The sequence below is a fragment of the Fundulus heteroclitus genome, chromosome 21, assembly GCF_011125445.2.
Source record: "Fundulus heteroclitus isolate FHET01 chromosome 21, MU-UCD_Fhet_4.1, whole genome shotgun sequence".
NCBI classification, from domain to species: Eukaryota; Metazoa; Chordata; class Actinopteri; order Cyprinodontiformes; family Fundulidae; genus Fundulus; species Fundulus heteroclitus.
This window is the reverse complement of record NC_046381.1, coordinates 38,275,448-38,296,938: the sequence shown is the minus strand read 5'-3', so window position 1 is coordinate 38,296,938 and position 21,491 is coordinate 38,275,448. Positions and strand designations below refer to the sequence as shown.

Genomic DNA, 21,491 nt, shown 5'->3' with positions numbered 1-21,491 from the left:
CCACCCACCCACCCAGCCAGCCAGCCAGCCAGCCAGCCAGCCACCCACCACCCACCCACCCAGCCAGCCAGCCAGCCATCCATCCAGCCAGCGATCGAGCTATCTATCTATCTATCGATCTAGCGAGCGAGCTATCGATCGATCGATCGATCTAGCTATCTAGCTAGCGATCTATCCATCCATCTATCCACCATCCATCTATCTATCTATCTATCTATCTATCTATCTATCTATCTATCTATCTATCTATCTATCTATCTATCTATCTATCTATCTATCTATCTATCTATCTATCTATCTATCTATCTATCCATCCATCCATCCATCCATCCATCCATCCATCCATCCATCCATCCAGTGCCTCAGAAAAGTCTTCATAACCTTTGACCTTTTCCACATTGTGTCACGTTTCAACTGTGCCTTTAATTAATCGCTAATTAATCTTTGATTTCAAAGGTTCTGCTTCTAAATGAAGCTTTGATGAATATATGAGAGTTTTACTTTAATAAAAGTCTCCTTTACACCTTTATGTTCCTTCCAGTCAGAACCAGAACCGCTCTGGATCCGGGGACTTGGAGTCCCGATCAGACGTTAGCGGTTGGAACGTACCAACGTGTGAAAGAGTAGAGGGGTGTGAGGTGTTCTGCAGAGCACTGTGGTTCTGATGCGCCGGGTCTCACCAGTAAAACCCAAACATTCACAACCTGATCTGGTTCATTTTCAGTTTTTATTAATCATAAAAAAGAAAAAGAAAAAGAAAGAAGGGTTTTTATAAAGCGAGCTGAAAGCAGAACACCAAACGAATGCTGAATGGTTCCGACCCGCATGATTAAGCCAGAATCCGTCTGGTCTCTCTCCAGAACAACCTGCAGGGCTTCTTCTTCGACCTGGTGGCCAAGCAGGCCTTCGACATCATCATCATGGTGCTGATCCTCCTCAACATGATCACCATGATGGTGGAGACGGACGAGCAGTCGCCCCAGATGGAGAAGATCCTCTACTACGTCAACCTGGCCTTCATCGTCATCTTCTCCACCGAGTGCAGCATCAAGATCATGGCGCTGCGCTGCTACTTCTTCACCGTCGGCTGGAACATCTTCGACTTCGTGGTGGTCATCCTCTCCGTCGTCGGTGAGTTCCTCTAGAACATCGTCGCTGCGAGAGGAGATGGAGAAAGCAGGAACTCGTTAGCCTGACATGGTGCTGGGAGTGTAATTCAGTGTGAGGCAGCCTGGGGGGGGGGGGGGGGGGCAGCAATCAGCGTCCTGAAGGTGGACCCTGGAGAGGGATGGACCTGATGGACCAGTAACATCAGCTGCTCGTTTATCACTCCTGCATAACGAGGATGAATTACAGCGGTTGACCTGCGTGTTACGGGGAGAACCACTAAGTCACGCCGTAATAAAACCGACCCGACGGGTCAGAACTGAGGGTCCAGACGGACGGCTTTTAGATGATGCAGCTCACACATTTATCACGGGATGAAGAGCAGGCTGAAGGTCCACGGCTGATTGATTTCTGTCAGGACGGCTCTGATTGTTCTGGCCAGGAAAGACGGATTATCAGAGGTGATAAACAGCTTAAGGAAAGGTTGGACAACTTCATAACTCACTGATTTCCTTCTGTGGCATCAGGAGACCAGAGGGGGAGCTGGAGACGAAACAGAGAGCTTAACCTAGAATAACCATCAGAAAACTTAAACATAACTAAAGACAGTGACTAAAGTTCTGGGTCTGTTGTTTCTGCCCACTTCACTGCAGCAAAAAATCTTCTGTGAGTAAAATGTGAACCACAGAGGCGGCGTCTGTGTTTTCACCTTAAATCAGCGGGTCGTTGGTCCTCCGTCAGGCTGCAGGTCCGGTTTCCTCATTCATTAGTCAGCTGATGTGACCGCCTCACTTAACGAATCAGACGAGTAACAGAGGCAGGTCCACCTCAAACCCCTTAATGGTCACAACATTTCACACAGTGAGACTAAAGGCATCTGAATCCTGCCTTTTAGGAAGAAGTCCGTGTAGAACTGCAGAACTGGAATGGTTCTGATGCATTGATGCAGCAGAGGGCCTAGACGCTGATATGATCAAGTGATGCGTTACAGGCAGTTACCTGAGCACCCGGCAGTCCATCAGAGGAGAGGTAGAGATGGCCTGCAGATAGTTTGGATACCTTTGAGAAACCAGCAGGAAGAGTACTGGGTACGATGGGCCAGCATGAGGCCCGGTTCTGTTGTCAGGTTCCTTGGATGCCACCACATGTGTCCTCGTGGTGTCTCTGGTTCCAGCGTCAGGGCCTGTGACATCCGTCAGGAAACTCCTGCTGAACTCCACCTGCTGCTGCTGGTTCTGTTCGGAGCTTCTAGACATTATAGGTCTGAATCCAGTCTCTGTCCTGACGGCTGCTGGGTGCTTTGGTAACTGCCTGATAACACCAACCCTCCACTCCCAGTAACAGCCCTCCAGCCCCTGTGAATCCTTTCCATCCCCGTCATTCATGTCCACCTGAGAACCGGGCCGTTCCTCCTGTGAGTGTGTTTTATGTGGCAGAGCAGCCTGACATGACTTCACATCGTTTGTTCATGTCTTCCAGGGATCGTCTTGGCTGACATCATTGAGAAGTACTTTGTGTCGCCCACCCTGTTCCGGGTCATCCGACTGGCCCGCATCGGACGAATCCTGCGCCTCATCAGAGGAGCGAAGGGCATTCGGACGTTGCTGTTCGCCCTCATGATGTCACTTCCTGCCCTCTTCAACATCGGGCTGCTCCTCTTCCTCGTCATGTTCATCTACGCCATCTTCGGCATGGCCAACTTTGCCTACGTGAAGCGGCAGGGGGGGATCGACGACATGTTTAACTTTGAGACGTTCGGGAACAGCATGCTCTGTTTGTTCCAGATCACCACCTCTGCAGGGTGGGACAACCTGCTCAACCCCATCCTCAACAACTCCCCCGAGGAGTGCGACCCCCACCTCCCCCACTCTGGCACCACCGTCAAGGGCAACTGCGGCAACCCGTCGGTGGGCATCACCTTCTTTGTCACCTACATCATCATCTCCTTCCTCATCGTGGTCAACATGTACATTGCTATCATTCTGGAGAACTTCAGTGTGGCCACGGAGGAAAGCACAGAACCTCTGAGCGAGGATGATTTTGAGATGTTCTACGAGGTTTGGGAGAAGTTCGACCCTGAAGCCACGCAGTTCATAGAGTATTCTAAACTGTCGGACTTTGCAGACTCGCTGCTGGAGCCTCTCCGTATCAGCAAGCCCAACAAGATCAAGCTGATCTCCATGGACCTGCCCATGGTCAGTGGGGACAAGATCCACTGCCTGGACATCCTCTTTGCCTTCACCAAGCGCGTCCTCGGTGAGTCGGGCGAGATGGACGCCCTCAAGCAGCAGATGGAGGAGAAGTTCATGATTTCCAACCCCTCCAAGATTTCATATGAGCCCATCACAACAACGCTGAGACGCAAGCAGGAAGAAGTGTCGGCCACCATCATCCAGAGGTGCTACCGCCGGCACCTGGTGAGGCGTCAGCTGAAGGCCGCCTCCTACCTGTACCGTCAGATCACCACTCCCCGACATGACACCGGCGAAGACGAGGAAGGAGGCCAAGTGTTGTTTAGGGACGACGCTCCTGAGAAAGAAGGTCTGATCGCCACCATGATGAAGGAGAACTACGGCTCCAGCCTGTTGGGGATGGAGCGCTCCGAGACCGTTTCCTCCACCTCATCGCCGCCGTCCTACGACAGCGTGACGCAAGCCGCGTCCGAAAACCTTCATCCGCCGGCTGCCACGGTCGAAACGGTCGAAACGGTCGATGAAACTATGGGCAGCGAAGTGAGAGAACAACCGCTGGCTGAATCCGACAGGAAGGTGGAAACAGAACCTTAGCAGGAACCCAATGAACAAGTTCTGTTGTTTACTGAATGTACCGTAGCTGAGGAACGTCGAGCTGGAGGCAGGAAGAAGCTCTGAACAAGAAGCAGAGGAGCAGCTGAAGGACAACGAATAGTTACTACCTTTAATCCTTTTCCACGTTTCACAGTGGAGATTCTTGAACTCAAAGAAAACCCACTTTGGGACGTTTCTTAAAAGGAAAACTAAAAACTGTAAAACAGGGAGGGACGCCTCGTCTGTGGAGTCAACTTGCCTTTTGTTGGAGCAAAAACATAAATAGGGAGTTTGGTTGTGTTGTGCCAGCCAGAGACGCGTGTTCTGGACCCTGATCCAGTCAGAGCGACTATCAGCCGGCGTTTATCGGCCTGTGGCTGCGCGGCGGTTCCACCATCAGTTATAGACGCTCGGCTGGACGAGCGACGCTTTCCCGACTTTGTTTCTCGACACCTGAAGGGTTTTCTGGCTGAGACCTGAGAGAGAAAAGCGACACTATTTAGAAACAGACCTTTTCGTAGTAAAAGTATAACGTTGATGTTACAAGTCTTTTAATATCGGTACAATTATTACTATTTTTTATATTTTTTTAGAGTAAGTTAAAAAACAAGCCTTTGGAGTTGCGCTCGCTGTAATGAAAGTGGTGGAAGAACCGTCTTGTACTCGAGAGGAGTTGAGTTATAACGACACCTCAAAATCCGAGAAAACAACTTTATTTTCTTTTTGTTTTTGTGCATTTTTTGCACTTTTGAGTTTACATTTTGCTGTCACTTTACTGCGCCTTTGATAAAGGGATGAGTTGGTTTTCCTGCTCTCAAACCAAAAACAAATGCGAATGCACAAAGAAATTTTCTAGAGTCCCGAACTCCTGATCCGCCTCGCTGGTGAGCGTCCGTCAGTCCGTCGACCCGGGGTGGTTTGTCAAAAAGGTGACTTAAATGGTAGAACTCTGTTTACCTGGTGCTTTATTGCTCTGCTAGGGGAGAACACTGGCAGTGGCTCGCTTTTTAGCCGAAGATTCATGCATTAGTCTGGAGAAAATAAATACTCCTACAGATTTAACTGATTGTGAAAAACAGCCGAACGTTAACATCATCGGGTTAATTAACATTTTAAATTCTACGGTACAAATTAAGTTCACACTGATGTCTTTCAGACTGCAGCAGATTCTAGAAATGACCTTTTCAACAAATCACCCGCTGTCAGTAACTATCTGAGGGTCTGAGTCCGGCTCGATGTGCGCTACGACTTTATCCGAATTTCTCGGACTTTCTCCGACTTTTTGAAGCCAAACGTGATTCGGTACTTTGAGGTGTCAGCCGGCTCTCACCGGACGAGACAATCAGCTCAGGATTTTACTGCGTTCAGTTGGACAGATGCTGGGTACCGGTCCTCATCATTTCGCTGTCAGCAGTGTCCTGGAAAAACCTGGAATATGAGCGCAGACAGAGACCGTCTGAAGGTCCAATAAGGGGAAGATTTTGGGTTGGTTCTTCATTAGTTTCTTGATTTCTTTTGCAAGGCAGGTTTTATATACATATTTATGCAAATGTCTCCCCTTTAATGCAACATTTTCAGCAAGAAGCTACAGGGTTATTATATATAAATTAATGTAAAGTATTTCTCCTTCCTTCCCAAGTCTGAAGAGAAGCACATTGTCTCTGCACTAATATCTGTAACAACAGCGTTCTCATTGTCTGCAGAACCACCTCTTGTAGAAAGGCTGAACTTGCAGGAACCAGATTTTTCCATTTCTCCAGCAGCAGAAGCAGCAAACAGGTAGAAACGCTGTTTCCAGAGGAGCAACACTATATTGGTTGGATTTTAGAAAAGAACAACTGCAGCATCATATACCGTGTCTCTCTAAGGCTCTGAGACCAAATCTAAGAACCAAAGCTGTTCTACGCAGGTTCTGAAGTTGAAGCAACCAGGAACTAAGATCAGTGGTTCTGGTTGGTTTCTGCCTCTCTTCACTGACGTATGTACTGAGCAGAAGAACTAAACACCTTTTATCATATGTTCTCAGGATGCTTTTTGTCAATAGTCCTGTTTATTTCCTTTTAAGTGGAGCCACATTTGTAAGGAAAATACTTTTTTTTGGGGGGGGGGGGGGGGCTGAATAGAGATCCAGGGACTGAATAACTGCTAACCCTGCTGAATAAATTCTTAAATTGGGCAGATGACCTCATGTGTCTGGTTCTGTAACCAGGACTGAACTGAAGTCCGGGGCAGAACGAGGTGTTTGCCTCCAGCAGAGTCAATGTGATCAGTTTTCCTGACAGGAACCCACTCTGAACTCTGAACTCTAAATGTTAAAGCACCCCCGTGTAAGTTTTGACCCAAGTATTGGCTTATTTTGAGATGTATTAAAAGGTTTTTCAGGTCAATGTGCAACACTTAGAGTACGTAGAATAGAAGCTCAGTGCCCTTCTGAAAATCTCAGCTATGTAACTTGAGAGTTGCAGATTCTGCTCTCCATGGGTGACGTGGCCTGGAGCTTCACGGCAGTCTGAGCTCCCCTTAAACACCAGAGCTAGCCTTACATGCTTCTACTTTTCTCATCCTAAAGTCAAAGTCTGTCATGGCCGTGGTTATTATTATAAAACAGTAAATATTGTTCACAGACCTGCATGTCAGCCCTTCTCTGCTGAAGTTCCTGCAGCCTTCCATTATCAGATGACTGAACCTGTTGTCTGCCTCGTCCTTCTCTTCCACGGCTCCCCCTCCCTCTCCCCCTCCCTCTCCCCCTCCCCCTCCCTCTCTGCCTTCCTGTTTCAGGGGTAGACTCTGAGGATAATCTAGAGGGGTGAATGTGTCTTTTCTAGTAACTCCACGACTTCTCCATCTGCTGGTCCAAACTGGTCTGCTAAAATGTTCCAGACCATTTTAATTTTTCAACAGGGCAGTGTTACAGGGCCCCCTAGTGGCTAAAATTTACACGGTGCTGGAAAACAGACAGGCTGTCCAATGGCAGAAGATTTACAACCCAGAATCGTCTATAAGTGGAGACCTGTGTCCTAATGTTTGGTCTAAGCTCAGAACAAAAGCCTGAAACGTTCAATGAAACGTTTTCTCAGCAAAGCAAGCCTGTTCTGAGGAGTCAGACCTCCTTCTGGTTTGATTCTGGTAGCGGTCCGGATGGTGTGGCCCCTCTTTAGGCAGTCAGAACATTTCCTGCAGAAAGATATCAGAATCTGGTGAGAGGCAGAACCGACCAGAAGCTGCTTTGTTCACTCAGATGTTAGTGCTGAGACATAAAATCGCTGGTTGGCTGTTTTTCAAAGGAACACCAGGTCCAGCAGAACCAGCAAATAGCAGAACCAGCTGCAGGTTTTTCTTGGACACTAAAATCTTTTCCTGCTCAGCGATATGAAGGAAACATTTAACTCCCATTTTAAACGTTTTGTAAGGAAAATGCAACAGATTTAAAGTATTTCCAACAAGAAAACCACTTTTGTAGACTTTAAATCCACCGAGCTCTGAAAAACCTCTGCTTTATTTATTTATTGATTTATTTATTTATTTCTTGTCTCATTGACGCTGTTGTTGGGTTGAAGGAGAAGTGAATGCTGAGCGAGGCTGCTCTTTATCTATTTGCACAAAGAAACTCAAAGAAAAGGACAAACTGCGTAGAGCAATAACGGTTCGCTGAAGCCTTGTAGGAGATTTTCTAGGGAAGGAGGCTTTCCTCTGGCTGGATGAACCTCTGGATGGACAGGAACCACATCGACACTTTGAGCATCGGGCCGGTTCTGGAGAACTTCTGAGGCGATGCAGCACTGATACGGTGTTACCGTGGATTCACAGCCAGTCCCAGCGCAGGAGGCGGACATGTCCTGAAGAGGTGTACAGCGTTTGCTCCGTCTGGGTCTCTTCTTCTCACCGGGGGCATCTTTACTAAACGACGCTTTAATAAACACGTTTTAAATACCACAGAAAACGGAGAAAAAAAGTTTTACTGGCACCGTCTGGACTCTATTTCTACTAGATCCCGTGGAGGATTGAGGACCATGTACATTAGGTAATAACCACACTGCTGAACTCTGCTGCCAGGCGTTTTTCAGGTTGCAGTTGAGCTGAAGGGCTGTTTTCAGTAGCAATAGACCCAGAGTGTGCCTGCCATACATGAAGCCAACACTCCAAGCCATGCTTTCCCCCCCGACCCCATCACCCACGCACTGACTGAGGAACTGACTGGTTTACTGAATGCCTGCTGTAACATTTGCCTGTTGGATGATGAGTTAACTCTCCTGGTTTTTTTGTTAATTAGCAGCTTCACAGTCTCCTGTTGCCCCCCCACCCCCACCCCCACCCGCCCCGCCCCTCTGGCTGGTACACTTCCTCATTGGTTGGACAAACAAAACAGCTCAACTCAGACAGCTGATTGGATGATTGGGTGGTGACACGTTTTTACCATCAGAAAGGTTCAGATTCACTGAAATTATCTTTTTATGATCGACAGATCATGCATAAAAAACAAACGCTCCATGTTTGGGTTTAATAGCCACAGGATTAGTGTTTCAGGATGAATGTGTCCAGATTAAATGGACAGTGGACTAGATGGTTGCAGGTTTAAATCCAGGCCTGGTGTTTTTTTGCATGCTTGTTCTCTCTCCGGCTTCCTCCCACAGTCCAAGAACAGGACTGTTAATTGGTTAATTGAGTGTTTGTGCTTGGTTGTGTGTTCGGTGTGTCTCTGTTGTCTTGTGACAGACTGAGGACCTGTCAGGGTGTCCCCCGCCTCCCACCCCTGCTGGACATATTCACGCTCCTAACTACAGCAGTTTTAATGGATGCAAACAGCATAAAGTTCTATTAAAATGTTCAGTGCTAAGAGAGGAGGGAAGAAACAGGCTCAGGTACACCATTTATAAACTAGAATTTAATGTTTTAATAGTCATTCTTTCATCTGAAAAACAAGAATTCCAATAAACTGAGTTACATTATTTGCATTAAACTCATTGAAGTTTTTGTCCATCAGTAAATACCTACATTGACGTTTTATGTTAAATTGGCTTGAAGAATAGGATGTTCATATAAAATAAATGTGACATTTTCATTATAAACACAAGCAATTCACACTTGAAATTTTCTGCTGTATTTATTCAGCTGGCCGTTTTTTCTCTACCATAATTTACTAATCAAATAAGTACTCTTATTAAATTCAGTAAATAAAGGTATTTACTATAATAGATACAAAGCATTACATTTTTTGTTATAATTCAACGATCATGAAAATTAATCACACAATGGTTGCAAACTAAAACATGCAAAATATTTAGACATATATTATTGTGTAAAAGGTAATATCTTAATGATGTGACTGATTTTTACACAATTTCCAGCTGCATAGATATACTTTAAAATGATAAAAAAATTCTTGTAAAAGTCCAAGTCCTTTGAGTACTTTTAATTTTATTTGCTGTAAAATATTTTACGGCAAATAAATAATGAAGCCCTAAAATAATAATAATAATCCAAACTGTCATCTCAAGACCCTTTAAGGCAATATCAGTTATATAGAATCCAAATTGGTCCAAGATCAGTCAATAAAAATCCAATTTATTGCAGTAAAACCCAGTCATGACGAAACAATCCCAGTTATAATTCAGTTAAGGTCAAACACATGTTAAAATACCAGTTTGTAAAAACTTGTTTATCAGAGGAAGCCCAGATGACTGCATCAAGTCGTTGACTCTGGAGCATTTCCTCGTCCAGAGGAAGCACGTGGAGACAGTGGAGAGGAACTACTTCCTTTTAACAGGAAGAAACTTCAATCAGAAACAGAACCGGGGTAAAGATGAGCAGAGTTTTGGGTTGAGGGGACAGAAAGAAGAAGGAGAAACCCCCCAGATATGCTCTGAGCTAGGGGTACTTTCTATAGGTAAATAAGCCAAGTAGATACAATGGTAAACCTGTCAATGGATCAGAAGCAGTAGGCCAGGGGTACTTTCCAGGCAACAGAAAAAGAGAACACAGAGTAAATGGTAATAGATCTGTCAGTTGGTCTGTCTGTCCAGGAAGGGATACTTTCTACTGGAAACCCAAGAGAGTTAAAAGGTAGCCAAAGCTCTATCAGTGGAGGGACCTAACTAGACCCTGAAGCACAGTCAGCGGTACTTTCTACTAGAAAGAGAAACAATGAGAACACAGAGGGTATAGCATCAATAGCTCTGCTAGAACAGCAGTAAAATAAAAACCTTAAACCATCCCATGAAACCTGGAGCGGTACTGACGTGTGGCTGCAGCAGACTGGGGGAGTCTGGGTAACTTCTTCTTCATGTCTGTGTCAATATAATCCAACTAAAGCTGAACTCTCTTTCCATTTCCTGGTGTTGGTTCACCAAACGAACCCTCACTGTTGTTGAGTGCCTTGTCTGACTCACTTGGCAGCAAAATGCACAAACTGAAGCTTTTTCAGTGAATCTGGACCTCTGAGTCAGGTTCTGTCCGAGCACAAACTCCCAGCTGATCATTCCCCGTCAGGTTTTCATCAGGAAGAAAAACCCGAGCTGTTCATTTGGAAAGGGAACCCTGTGAGCTGATGAGGGGTTCAGAAGGGTCCATGTTTGGACCGGAGGGGGTTCTGAGACTGGGAACCTGCTCCTTCCTGCCTTCCTTCCCTGTTTCTAAACCAAAAGCTGCTTCTTCACCACAAACATCCAAACAGGGAGAAAATGCACAGAAAAGGTGATTTCTTCTTCAATCTTACTGTTGTTGCTATTTATTGTGTAATAGATGCAATACAAGCGTTGTGTTACGGCAGTGAGTGATGCTCCATCTTCTCACAGATGAGGACAATAATACCCATAATAACGATGTTTTTTGTGGATTTCTCCAGGCATCTCCTCACTGCTTCAACCACCGTCGCTCCGTTTACACCGCGGCTGGTTTCACAGCGGCTGTCGACCCGTTTTCACTCCATTTCCATATCAGTCCTGCAGAAACCTCATATCTGGTAGAGCTGCCTTGTCCGGGTCGGCAGGTGGACAACAGGTTGGAGGTTTCTCCTTCCTGACCCTAAAAGTCTTTGACTGAGGGCAAACCCCACAGGAAACTTCCCTGCATCTTAGATTCTATTAAGATCCAAAACGACGCTGCTAAACCTGGCAAAAAAAATCTGAAAATAGAAATCAGAATGTAGGAGATAAGAGGTTTCCAGAAACAAGTAGTTTACAGACATAGATGCTGGAACAAAGTAGAAACTTTAAATCCCAGCTGGGAGTGCAAACCTTGTAACTTTGGGTTAAAATCTAAATTAAAATGAGTCTGAAGCTTTTTTCTGCCGACAGCCGGTGAAACCTCGGTGTAAAAGAGGCGAAAGCCGTGCCTCAGTGACCCCACCCTGCTGTTTTAGACACAATAACTACTATTATAACATGAAGATATATATCTATCATTATATACATATACCTTTTAGTACTTTGAGTTGAAATACTTTTTAGTATTTTGCAGATAAATGTCTCTGTATATAAAAGAAAAGCCTCCTGTAATAAATGAGAAGAAATTTAATACTGAATCAGACATTATGTGGTTTGTTCTGTGTGCTTGGGTTGGTACCAGAACCGGCTGGTATCATTACAAAGAATCTGCTGATAAAACAATGTTTAATGTGTGCCTAATAACTTCTAATGTTTAACTCTATAATCCAGAGGTAAACTGTGACTCCGTCTCAGAGTCTCCATCCAACAGCTGGACTTCCTGGTTTCCTCCCACATCATCCAATAGAAGAAGAGACGTTCAACCCGTCCAACAGCTGTGATTGGTCCAAACCAAAGAACAGAACCTCTGAGAGCTGACCAGAAAGAAAAAAACAACGATTGGATGGATGGATGGATGGATGAATAGATGAATAGACGGATAGATGGACAGATGGATGGATGGATGGATGGATGGATGGATGAATTAATGGATGGATGAGTAGATGAATGAATTGATGGATTAATGAATGGATGAATGGATGGATGAACGGATTGGATGGATGATGGCTGGATGGATGGTGGGTGGATGGATGGATGGATGGATGGATGGATGGATGGGTGGATGAAAGGATGGATAGATTAATGGATGGATGAATGGATGGGTGAATGAATGAATGGATGGATTAATGAATGGAGGAATTCATGGACAAATGGACTGATGGATGAACGGATGGAAGGATGGATGGATGAATTGATGGATGGAGGAATTGATGGATGGGTGAATTAATGAGTGGATGGATAAATAGATTAACCACATTGAGAGGAAACAGTCCAACAGCAGGAGATGGTGAACCAGAACCAGGTCCAACACGTGAAGCGGGCTGTAACGGGTTCAGTTAAAAACCCAGAAGGTGCAGAAAGAACCAAACGACCTTAAGCAAGGCTTCTTGCACCTGGGATTCAAACCCGAGGCTGATCAACCCAGCCTACCTGGACCAGGTGGCCTGAAGGCCTTTCATTAAACATGTGATCCATCAATAAAACTCTAACTGTACCAAAAAACAAAGACTGTCCTCTCTGAGCTGCCTTAGTGCTCTGCAGCAAAGCAGTAAAGTGTGGGAGATGTTCAGCAACCATCTTCAGGTTCTGCTGCGTCATGGTACCCACCACCTTCCTGGAAGGCTTGTGGGTTCAGGTTGGGGGTCTGGAACCAGCTCCTGGACCTCAGGTTCCCCTGGAGCATCAGAGGAAGATGGATTCAGGTCCAGATTTGTGATTTAGTTTCATACAACAGAATTATTTGTGTAAAGGTGCTCTCTTAGTTACCTGACTCCGCCAGATAGATTTGCTCCGCATATCCATCTGGAAACCTTCCGTTGAAGTAATTTTGGGAAGGGGCGAAAATACTGGTTAGCTGATTGGCCTATGTTGGTGATAGACGGGCCAAATGAACCAATCAGATTCGTCGTCGCTCGTAACAGAGCGACGACGAAAACACAACCACAAGCCAAGCTACTCTTGCTGCTGCAGGTAAAGGCTTGTTAGCTCAGCAGAGAAATACTCTGTAATTCCGATAAAACTTGCTCGATAGCCACGCTAACGCTAGTTTCATCGGCTGAAGCCGCCATGCTGTTAAGACTGAACTGTCGCGCTTCCCGTTGCGTCACACCTCAACCCGCCTCAAAGCCAACGCTGATTGGACGTTCGTTTGGTGAACGGCTCCAAATTTTCTTCAACGGAGAGTATCCAGACTGATCTGCGAGTGAAACCTTGAAAGCTCGCGAGATCAGGATGGTCTCACGAGGCTACTCTCTTAGGGGCAGAGGGGTAAAAATCAGGGAACACAGAGCTATTGGGCTAGATACATATCTTACCATATGTACCCATACTGGGGTTTCCTCATCATCTAACTGCGAGACCCTAAATAGCATTTACGTAGACTAGCTGCCCAGTAATAATGCATATAATTCCAAAAAAATGTAAAAACAAAACAACTGGACTTGTTTTCCGTAGTGAAGACGTTTCGCTTTCTCTCCAGGAAGCTTTCTCAATTCAAAAAGTCTGGAGTAATGATGAGTACCAAGCATTATACTACTGCCTAACAAAGGCCTTGTAATGGCTTAGATAACATGCAGATTCAACAGAAACAGGTCCACCCCTTAGTAATGAGCGGTCGTTAAAGTCATTAAGCCAGCAGATTGGACAGAAACTGGTCCACTCCTCTGTAACGAGGAGTTGTTAGGGTCGTTAATGGCTTGGCTTAAAGGAACAATGTTTGATCACCTGAATGAGGGTGAGAGTTAAGTTGACGATTGGCTGGAATTAATCCTATAGCTTTATTGTAAGTTTTTGAGAGTTGGAACCTAAGGCCTCCTCCTCTGTTTAAGGTTGTTTTTTCTCTCTTAACGTAGATGGCTTCCTTCACACCCCTTTCAAACCATCTGTCTTCTTTGTCCAAAATATGAACATTTTGGTCCTCAAAAGAGTGTCCTTTGTCCTTTGACCTGTTTCGGTTGAATTTGCATGTTATCTAAGCCATTACAAGGCCTTTGTTAGGCAGTAGTATAAAGCTTGGTACTCATCATTACTCTAGACTTTTTGAATTGAGAAAGCTTCCTGGAGAGGAAGCGAAACATCTTCACTACGGAAAACAAGTCCAGTTGCTTTGTTTTTACATTTTTTTGGAATGACCATGACCTGGATGACTGAGAATCTTCACCAACATAATGCATATAATGTGGTAGAGCTAGGCCCCCTTCCTCTCTCTGTCTCTCTAGAAACTATCTTCTTATCGGGGTACTGTTTTTTTTTCATATAAAAAGGTAGATGTACATTTATTTAATAAAAAAGTAAAAAAAAAATGTAGGAATAAAAATTAGTATTGTCTGAAATAAGAACAGGAACTTTTGCATTACGATCATTTTGAGAGTTTATCTTACCTGCCAATGATATCTGGAGAGATGACCACCTTTCCATACCTGATTTCACCTAATCCGCTGTTACTTTAAAATTGTGTTTAAATAAATATTTATATTCGCGTGTTACTCTAACACCTAAATATGTGAATTTGTCTTTCATGGTTGTAAAAGTATAGGCCTGGAATTATAGTCTCCTCGACTGTTCATTATTAGGAAAAACACTTTTTTCTAGATTAATTTTATAACCTGAAACCCTCCCGAAGTTTTCAGTAATGAGAGCCACCAAAATGCTTGTGGCAGGATGTGACAGGAAAAGGAGAAGGTCGTCAGCGTACAGTGAAAGTAGCATTCCTCAACATTAGTGGAAGAGGCTGGATTGCCACATAAAGAGCAGGGCTGACAGGGGATACCCCTGTCTTGTTCCCCGAAACAGGGAATGGGTTAAATATTATGTTATTCGTTCTTACCATATCTTGGGGATTCGCATATATTAACTCAATCCACGAACAAAATTTAGGACCAAATCCGAATCTCTCAAGGATGTTAAACAAATCAAGATACTGTATTCTATCAAAGGCTTTGTGGGCATCTAGGGATATTACAATCTCTTGATCAACGTTATCATCAGCACTGTATATCAAATTAAAAAGGCGACGGAGATTACTGGGAAGTTGTTAACCAGCAACAAATCCTGTGTGGTCAGCATGTATTATATTACTTATAACAGGCTCAATCCTTGCTGCTAGTACTTTGGTCAATATCCTATAATGACATCTGAGTAGACTCACTGGACGAAATGATTCACATTTAGGTGGATCTTTATTTTTGTTAAAATGATAGCCTGTGACTGTAGCAAATACTATAAATGAATACAGTGAGGTTATGTATTAAAATAAAATAAATTAATAAACGATACAAAAAAATACTTCAATCTTTTTTTTTAAAAATGCCTCCTGTCTGATCCTGTGTATGGTGATCACCTGTTCTCTCCAGCTCTGGGGGGAACAGCGTTTAAGGAATGGTATAGAGCTGGGGTGGAGTCTGCTAAAGATCTGGTTAAAGATGGTGTACTTATGTCTGCTGCCAGGAGGCTCGGGCCGGCACTGTTAAAATGTCAGAATGTTGAACTTAAACTCCTCATTTATCACTCCTTCAAACACTGAATGTCTGTAGATGTGATCAAATGTTTATATATATATATATATATATATTAATATAACTTAAAGTATACTTGTCTGTTTTATGCGTCCTGCATCCAAAGTAATATGTAAGTGTAATATGTAAGGGTGTTCACCGCCGACCAGGTGCAGGTGCAGTAGCTCTTAACAGTTTAACTCACACAGACTGCCACTCTGGCTCCTTGAGCAACACAGTTAACCCTAGACTGCTCCCCCAGCGCCGCACAGTGCCGCACAATGGCAATAAATTGTATGCTTATTTATTTACTGAGCACTTATGTATTTCTGTATTTATTTTTAAATATGGTAGAGTTGGTCCTTCATAGTACTAACACTATCAAGTACTGAGAAAGTCATGTGCTAAAATATTTTGCATGGTATATGAAATATTTTGCATGGTATATGAAATATTTTGCATGTTATATATATATAGAGTGTTTCCCGCAGGAATTTGCTTAGACGAGGCGGTGAGTTTTGGGGGGTGGGGGGGGGGGGGGGGGGGGGGGTTAGTGGTCGACGACAACTTTTCCCTGCCATGCACGCGAGAAAGCAACAACAAAAAACCGCGTGTTAACGTCAAATAAACATGCATATAGAGTTATTTTTTATTTTTTTTGGAATGTTGGCACTCAAGGTCACTTTACAAATGAAGATGATAATAATAAAACAAATAAAACGTCATCAATAGAAGTTAAAATCACAGAGAATAGTCTTGAAGAGGTGTGTTGTGAGTCTGGATTTAAACAGGTGTACAGAGTTTTAATGGGAGAGAAGTCCAGAGTTTACAGCGTAGAAATAAAAAAAGATTAAAGTCCAGCTAAAGCTGTCAGATCTCCTCCCAGAGTTTTTGCTGATCACTTCCTGGTTTCCAGAGAACAAAACTACTGAAGGCAATAAAATGTTGAGTGGAAATGAGCTGAAAACTGAAAAAAAACTTGAAAAACACACAAGTTTCACCCTGAACTCAAAGTTTTACAGCTCAGTTCACTGCTGATGCAAAGAGAAGAAGAACTGAAAGTAAGGTGTTTAAACTCACCTTGACAGGGGGTGGAGCCTCGGGTGAGTCAGTTACAGGCAGGTATCATTTAAGTAGAAACAGGTTCTGACTCCATTTAGTAGCATAACAGAACAGAAAGAAGACTGTGGATCAGGGTGAGTGTTAACTTGTTCTGGTTTTCTCTCTGTGGACTGTGAACAGAACCAGGAACAGAACTCAGTCTGGTTCTCCTTCAGAACCAAGCTGCTGCTTCATGTAACCGTGGTGCTGGTCAGGCTCTTACTTCCTGCTTATCAGCACCAACAAACGCTCAGTTTCCTTTATTTGTCTCATTTCTAAAGACAAACAAAGGAGCTTTGTTTTCAGTGCTTCAAGCACTGAATGATCACTCTTGCGCAGGTCGAGAATTAGTATGATTAAAGTCACCTGTGATCTACCAGTGATCAGCAGAAGCCTATATAGGCACGTTACACCGGTAGTTCAGTCCCTTCTCATCTTCTCGCACGCAGGTTTGTTGTTAGCGTTTTTTTCTACAGACACATGTGTTGTGCTGTATTACCGCTTTCTCTGTCAGCTTGCTGCCAGTAGCCAGCCGTTTTAACATAAATTTGGTTTCGTCTGTAATAGTAATATAGTAATATCATCTTTATTGTCTTGAAACATACATTACAACAAAATTTGTTCTCTGCTTTTAACCCATCCCCTTGGGGAGCAGTGGGCTGCCATGTGCGGCACCCAGGGAGCAATCTGGGGTGAAGGGTCTTGCTCAGGGACCCAGAGTGCAGGCAGTGGGAATGGAACCGGGTACTTGCATCCTTCTCTGAGTGCAAGCGCTCTGCTCTAACCACTAGGCCAGCACTCCCCATACACCGAGACGCAGCTCGGTAGGCAATTTGGGGTTAAGTGCCTTGCCCAGGGGCACATTGACTATCCATAATTACATTTCAGATATCTAAAAATGCATTTTGACTATCCGTAATGGTAATTTAAGATATCTCTATTGACATTCTGACTAGGAAGAATAATAATTCAAGATATCTTCAATTACATTTTGACTAGTCAAAATTCCTTTCAAGATATCTCAAATTACGTCACCAGATTCGTCATTGAAAGCGTCGCACATCTGTAATTGTAATTTAAGATATCTCGAAAGTATGTATAGTCAGAATTACAGTTTTAGATATCTGAAATAAGACATTGCGTGTAAGCCCCTTATTTGCTGTAAGCTGTCCAAATAATTGCCTGAAGATTCAATGGCGCTGGCAGTTTTCGACAAAATTGTAAGAAAATGCTACAATATAGAAAGAGCTTTTTCAGTATGGGATATACGGAGAGCGCGAAAAACGTGTTTTTGAAGAATGCTTAAGAAATTTGCAAAGCATTTCAGATTTACTTTCTTCCGACACACACAATGCACTGAAAAACGGCTTAGGGAAGCTGAAAGCACTACTATTGACTCATGTCCAAGCTGGAAATAACGAATATTCTGCAGCCCGGACCAGTTCAGTTAATAACCAGATGCAGTTATAATAATGTGGTAAAGCAATCTGCCTCCTCCGAAATTATGGTAAAACCAGCTAGCTCTTGATTTTGACAAGCTAGACAGCACAAGGCATTACAGCACCCTCCTTTAACTCCAGGTATGTGCAGGGGGGGGGGGGGGCTTGAGCACCTGCCCCTTTGCCCCTTGATGCCCAAAGTGCCCTTTTGTCAGTGTTTTTTTTTTTTTTTTTTTTTTTTTTTTAATATGTGTACGGATTTGTTGGTGTGTGTGTGCATGTCCAAAATAATAATAATTTAGATCTACCGTGCCACGGTAACATGCCAGTTACATGATCCACATAATGTGCCCTCCCTCTGCCCTTTTTTTCCTTTCGCAGCTCTTCTGCCTCGCGCTGCCTCCCTCTGCCCGGTCTGTCCTGCCCCTTTAAATCTGCAACACACGTGACTGTGCTCTGTGATGTTTAACTTCACTGTCATTGGTTATAGACCAATTCACACGTGACGTCAGCGCTACATCCGGGTCCCGCTGGTAGGCAGAAACAGTACTGTTCTCGTCTACTACATGACTAAACGGGTGTATTAGAGCGTTCTTTTTAGTTTATTTTCTAAATCTAAACAATGCCTACGACTTGTTGTGCTACCGGTTGCACACAGATGCATTCCAAATCGTCGGATGTACGTTTCTTTTGTTTACCGAAGGACGAAGAAAGAAGAAAGAAATGCATAATTTCAATGAAAAGGATGCAGGCAGACACTCCCAATGGACTGTGGCAGCCATCATACCACGACAGAATTTACAGTCTACACTTCATCTCCGGTAAATACAACTTAATTCTGCGCTAGTCATTGTTCTACTCAAACAATTATATACATAAAAAATTAGGATATATACTTAAGTCAAGACGTAAACGTCCGTTTCGTAATAATATACATACATGTACAATGTATGCAAACCCTCTGGCATGAGTCTGTGAAAAGGATTTATAAGACAAAAACACCAAAATAATCCTTTGTGAACAACGTTTTTTTTTTTAACCTACCGGTGGCTGTTAGGTTTGGTGAGGCACTGTGTGTGTCTGCTTTAAATTCCGCCTCCCCTCTTTCTGATTGGCTGTTTTCTAGTGCATGCGTGTGCTTGCTTGGAGCGCGAGAGATTTAGGTTTTGATTAATACTGGGATATAGCGGTTACCAAAATTAATACTAGGCTACAAAACTAGTCCCAGTTAAGAAACTAAATGTTATCAGTGTAACCGAGAGTTCTGGGTTCGTGAATACAGTGTGGCTAGCTATATATATATATATATATATATATATATATATATATATATATATATATATATATATATATATATATATATATATATCTGGATCATGTAAACAACAGACGGAATAGTGTGTTCAGCGGTAACCCCGCTTCTCTTAACTTTATTCTTCTCTTCTGCAAAACAAAATAACAACACTCACGTGCTCCCCGTGCCGTACAACCCAGCGAACTCTCGCTCTCCGGCAACTGGAAGGGACACACCTTCTTTTCCATTCAAACATATAACAGTCTGTTACATCTGCACTAAAATAGGTGAAAGCTGCTGAGTGCAGTTCTGTAAAGAAGCAGGCGAGGATTTGATTTGTGGAACTTGAGAAATCTAAGTAACCAACGTTAGCATCCCAAAATAGCATCTAATTCTGAAGTACAACACATTTATCAACAGAAACCTAATCTGTTTTATAAAACTAAATATTCTGTACCAGGCAGGAGTTCTGAATACCGCTGTAAAGATGGAAAAGCAAAGACTGCAGGTTATTAAAACTTCAGATTCTTAGCCACAGCTGCCTGAAAAAGAAAAGGTGAGGGTTTCCCTTTTACCAATATTTCGTTGCTATTGTTGCTTAATTTTTTGTTGACCCTTTGATGCAGTTCAGGCATAAATAGCAGGTGATATTTGTTTTACATTATATACAGCACAACAACACTAGATGCTGCCTAAACAACTGCTATATTTTGTTTAGACTTTTGCTTATTTATAATAGCGTAATTAGGATTTCACAAAATGATTGTGCTATTTATTTCACTATTTCTACTTCTAGAATCAGAATTACGACAAATACAACCGAGGAACACTATTTACATTGGTTTTATTGTACAAAGGTTTCCACACTGTCCATTAGTAAATTAGTGCAAACCAGAGACAGAGCTACACATACTCATCATCAGGGGCTTAGTCCACAAAATATTTCATTATTACGAGGGTAATTTGGTACACAAAAAAGTAAAAATTATTTAATCTGTTGATGCAGTTGTACAAATTATTTAATATAGGCCTTTACATATCTTAAAGTTTAATCAGCTGTTGTTTAATAGTCTTACTAGTATATGCCGCTAGTATATTAATATGTTCTCATTTCAATGATAAAATGGAAAACCACTCATGTAACAATTCAGTCTTGGTGTCACCAATCTTACTCAAAGTACAGTATTGGGTCCTCCATGCTGCTTATGTATTAAGATTTACTGCACATTTAAACATTGACAACTCACTATTGTTAGTGAAATAATTAGTTGTCTGAGAGGATGTAGGTAAGGAGAAGCTGTTATCTACTCTTCAGATATATGATGTAAGAAATGTGTTTGGAATGTTAAGATAAATTACATGAAATGGGCTAAAGAGAACATCTACAGCCCAGTTGTACATTTGTTTAAGTTTGAATTTAATATTTGTAATGCTGTCAGTGTCAGTGACACTTCTACTTCCAGTGCAAAGTAAATACAATAAATGTATTTGCAGTTCCTTGAATGTATAATTTTGCTGTGTTTTATGATGCAGACAGAGTATCTTAGATAAAAAAATAAGGGTGGGGTTTATCTCTGCACATTTCTATATCTTCAAAAGAAAATACAGGATATATCTAGACAACAGACATATTTTGAATATATTTGGTTTAATAGGCACATATTTACCATCTGTACGGTCCACCGTACATCTGTCTCTGTTGCTGGTAAGTTCAAATGCAAACTTTTTCAAAGTGGGAAAAAAGTCCAAATTCAACGTTCATCAGATCGGGCGCTGCTTTATAATTTATAATAATAATTTAACTTTATTGATCTCACAATGGAGAAATTCACTTCTGCATCTTTACCCATCCCCTCGGGGAGATGTGGGCTGCCACTGTGCGGCGCCAGGGGAGTCAAGCATAAAGAAATAGGAGCATGCATACTGCGTAGGACCAATGAAGCTTTGGGCCAATAGTGTCCCTAGGGTTAAAGTTCAAATCAAAGTTCAAATCAAACCTACGCCCTTGATTCCATGTTACATTCTTTATAGTATAGGTTGATACATTTCATCCGGTTTTATAGCAAGGTATGTTTCTGTATCGTGTTTTAAATCCGTGCCCCGTGTGCCCTCTTTTAACTTTGAGCACCTGCCCATCCAACGGTCTCTGCACGTCCCTGTTTAGCTCCTCCAGGCTCATCGTTCTCCTGGCCAAAGACCTAGAGAAGGGCAGCGGCCTTTCGTGGTGTGCTTCCTTCGCCTACAGGAGAAAGAAAAGGCACTGCGGTGGGCCCGGTCGCACGATGTGGAGT

At 43.1% G+C, this 21,491-nt stretch overlaps 1 protein-coding gene across 1 annotated transcript in view; it reads left to right on the top strand.

Annotated features, from left to right (window-relative positions):
* scn5lab (sodium channel, voltage gated, type V-like, alpha b) overlaps positions 1–5,997 on the top strand; it is a 173,097-nt gene extending 167,100 nt beyond the window's left edge. Inside the window, 2 exon segments of the mRNA XM_036124903.1 lie at positions 861–1,131; positions 2,587–5,997. Of these exon segments, the coding sequence (XP_035980796.1) occupies positions 861–1,131; positions 2,587–3,893 (1,578 nt within the window). The 3' untranslated portion in view covers positions 3,894–5,997.
* The last annotated feature ends 15,494 nt before the right edge of the window (positions 5,998–21,491 follow it).